Source organism: Pseudoliparis swirei, chromosome 7, assembly GCF_029220125.1.
Source record: "Pseudoliparis swirei isolate HS2019 ecotype Mariana Trench chromosome 7, NWPU_hadal_v1, whole genome shotgun sequence".
In the NCBI taxonomy this organism is placed as follows: domain Eukaryota; kingdom Metazoa; phylum Chordata; class Actinopteri; order Perciformes; family Liparidae; genus Pseudoliparis; species Pseudoliparis swirei.
In genome coordinates this window covers 14,400,237-14,403,997 of record NC_079394.1, presented here as the reverse complement: position 1 = coordinate 14,403,997, position 3,761 = coordinate 14,400,237, and the positions used below count along the sequence as shown (strand labels likewise).

Sequence of the window (3,761 nt, the reverse complement as noted above, 5' to 3'; positions counted from 1 at the left end):
GTTGTATGAAGACACGCCAACACTCCGTGTCCCTTAGAGTAAGTTAAACTTCACACGGACAACGAGATGAAACTGAAAGTGACTGAAGCTCCTCCTCCATCAGGTCACAGCATCTATGGAACCACTTATGCAGATGAAAACTTCAAATTGAAGCATCTGGGATCCGGATGGGTGAGCTCACACACACATACATATATATGTATACAGGACTGTCTCAGAAAATTAGAATATTGTGATAAAGTTCTTTATTTTCTGTAATGCAATTAAAAAAACAAAAATGTCATGCATTCTGGATTCATTACAAATCAACTGAAATATTGCAAGACTTTTATTCTTTTAATATTGCTGATTATGGCTTACAGCTTAAGAAAACTCTAAAATCCTATCTCATAAAATTTTAATATTTCCTCAGACCAAGTAAAAAAAAGATTTATAACAGCTGAGTGTTTGTCAAGGCTCAGGAAACCCTTGCAGGTGTTTCGAGTTAATTAGACAATTCAAGTGATTTGTTTAATACCCTACTAGTATACTTTTTCATGATATTCTAATATTTAGAGATAGGATATTTGAGTTTTCTTAAACTGTAAGCCATAATCAGCAATAAATCAGAATAAAAGGCTTGCAATATTTCAGTTGATTTGTAATGAATCCAGAATGCATGACATTTTTGTTCTTTTAATTGCATTACAGAAAATAAAGAACTTCATCACAATATTCTAATTTTCTGAGACAGTCCTGTATATTATATATATACATATATATATATATATAGTATATATTGTACGGATATATTTTACACTGTAGCCGTGTGCCCCTGCGTCTGTGTTCAGGTCAGTATGGCGAACGCCGGTCCCGACACCAACGGATCGCAGTTCTTCATCCTCGCTGCCAAGGCGCCGTGGCTGGATGGGAAACACGTGGTCTTCGGCAAAATCCTAGATGGCATGGTGGGTCGACACCTTTTCAGTAATGCAGTAAACAAAGAGATGTTCGATGTTTGGAGATGTTTAAATTAGATTTTTTAATTCTCAAACCAAACATAAGTAACTCACAGTCAAACATCTTCACAATACTTTTACTTAAATTTTTTTGCTACATTTTGGAACATACTTTTATACTTTCCCTACATTTTGAAACATAATTTAATTTTTTAGCTACATTTTGAAACATACGTTTACTTCAGTAAGGTTGTGCGTGCAGGAGTTTTACTATATTCCATCTGATATTTGAATTTTTACTGCAGTAAAGAATGTGAATACTTGTTCCATCATAACTGATGTTCCAGATGTTGGCCTCTAATATGAACCCTGTGTATCTGGCAGTCTGTGGTCCACACCATCGAGCTCCAGGACACCAACGACAGGAACCTGCCATACACCGAGTGCGTGGTCGTCAACAGCGGACGGATCCCCGTCAAAGAGCCCTTCTTCGTGGTGGAGGTGGAGGGCTGGTAGAGGGTTTATTACATAATGTGATATTCTGGTGATCAATCAGAAGTCCCCTTTGCCAAATTCACTTTTTCATACGATCACTTTTGCATGTTAAACGTGCTAATGTTAGCAAGAAGGGCTTGGTACAGTTTGAAATGTTTTTGTACAGAGTTTTCTGTAATGGTGCGAAAACATTAATTCAACAAAAAAAATGTAGCTTCTCAAAATCTTCAGTGTTGGTTGTTTTAAGAATTATCAAAATGTATGATTGAAATCTTGGAATATTTGATCAAAGAGACTAAACTAAAACTAATAATTAGAAAAAACAGCTTTAAATAAAGTGAAAACGTTTTTAGTTTGGAAGCCAAAACATGTTGAATGTCAATAATCGGCTCTATTAGCACACTAGCATGAACGTGCTAAACATTAGCATGTAAAGATATAGTCGTAACAAGCTAACAGCATGTTTGCTAATGCAAGCATGCTAACAAACACGTTTTACAGCACACAGAGAAAATAAAAGTAATATTATTATATATTATACTAAAAGAACATATCATTGAACAGGAACTACAGGTCAAAGAAATATGAATCTGCGGTCAATAGAGCACCACAATGGTTCCCCCCACAAACAGCCAATGGGATTCTTCCATTGTATTATTGACGTTGAAACGAGGGAACAGGAACTGAAAAAATCTCGACTCATTTTGGGTTTCAGGACTATTTTTCTGCAACATTGGCCACTTGTTCATGTTTGTAGCAAAAATGCTACGTTTGAAACAACGAAGCAACTTCTATCTCCATATTTGAGACTTTTAAACTAAAAGGTCTTGAAAGGATTCACTCTGTCATTTTAAAAACATGTCACTGAGTTAATATTAAATTACGCAGTATATCATTCATTTAAAGTGAGATGAATAAATATCCATTTATCTATTTATTCGTGACCTCCGAGACGATCATTTCATTAAAAAAATAACCAAATGAGGAGATATGAGATTTTTATGAACGCATTATTTTATGATTCACTATGCGACATGCTAACGGTTTATTGCATTAGCATACTTGCTATATCTAATTAGTGGTGCTAGTTAGCAGTTAGTTAGTGTCAACCAAGATTAAGAACTGTGATTGACAAACATCCAGCAGGTCTGAAATAGTCACAAAACAATCTATTTGTGTTTGTGTACAGAGACACTGAACCATAACCTAACTGTTAGTTTAGTTGCCTAAACCTAACTGTTAGTTTAGTTGTCTAAACCTAACTGTTAGTTTAGTTGCCTAAACCTAACTGTTAGTTTAGTTGCCTAAACCTAACTGTTAGTTTAGTTGTCTAAACCTAACTGTTAGTTTAGTTGTCTAAACCTAACTGTTTACTAAAACCATTGGATTGCATTCCGTAACCATTTGAACTGAACTGCCTTCAGACTGTTTCAGCATCATGAAAAACTTCCAGAATGATGTAGCTCTTCTTTAACCTCATTACCAAAATGTCTATGCATCTCATCAATACTTAAATATCAACGCCAAACATATGCAACGGTCTAACTGTAGGACTAAAAAACTGTATGACTAACTAACTGGATGACTAACAAACTGGAGGACTGACTAACTGGAGGACTAACTACCTGGAGGACTAACTAACTGGAGGACTAACTACCTGGAGGACTACCTAACTGGAGGACTAACTAACTGGAGGACTAACTACCTGGAGGACTAACTAACTGGAGGACTAACTGTAGCAAGTGTCAAAATGCCATTCTTCCACTTTTAAATATTTCTATCATTGAAAATGAAGATGTGTCATGCTTTTTATAATAGAGATATTATCCTGTACCACCTCATGTTTTCATAAACTACAGCACACACTGCACAGGAGGGAAAAGGTGTGTACATATATAAATATAATATATGTACATAAACACGTTGTACGTTGTGTTGTTCCTGCCTGTTTCCAGACCTTTTTTTTCCCGTCGATGTAATCGTTGTGATTTTAAATCCTCTGTCACGATCATATCAGGAGTTCTGCTCACGCAATATTTAAAGAAACAGCAGAATTAGAAAAGCCAACAGGTGCATCAACCCAATGAACAATAAACGAGACGCTGTTAAACATCAACGTTTTGGTGTCTGCGTCTTTGAGTCGAGTTCTGGTTTCATTTCATCGTCCAGGTGATCGCAACAACCCAAACTCCTTCATGCCAAACACGTGGTTGTCCAACCAGCAACGGAATAATCTATCCATATTTCTATTGAACATAATCTATCCATGTTTCTATTGAACATAATATATCCATGTTTCTATTAAACATAATGTCCTTCTCATATTCA

At 35.8% G+C, this 3,761-nt stretch overlaps 1 protein-coding gene across 1 annotated transcript in view; it reads left to right on the top strand.

The window, feature by feature from the left end:
• The window catches only part of ppic (peptidylprolyl isomerase C), a 7,094-nt gene extending 3,545 nt beyond the window's left edge, over positions 1-3,549 (top strand). The window contains exons 4-6 of the mRNA XM_056418813.1: positions 104-171; positions 831-947; positions 1,323-3,549. Coding sequence (XP_056274788.1) covers positions 104-171; positions 831-947; positions 1,323-1,454 — 317 coding nt within the window. The 3' untranslated portion in view covers positions 1,455-3,549. The remainder of the gene's footprint in view (positions 1-103; positions 172-830; positions 948-1,322) is intronic.
• The last annotated feature ends 212 nt before the right edge of the window (positions 3,550-3,761 follow it).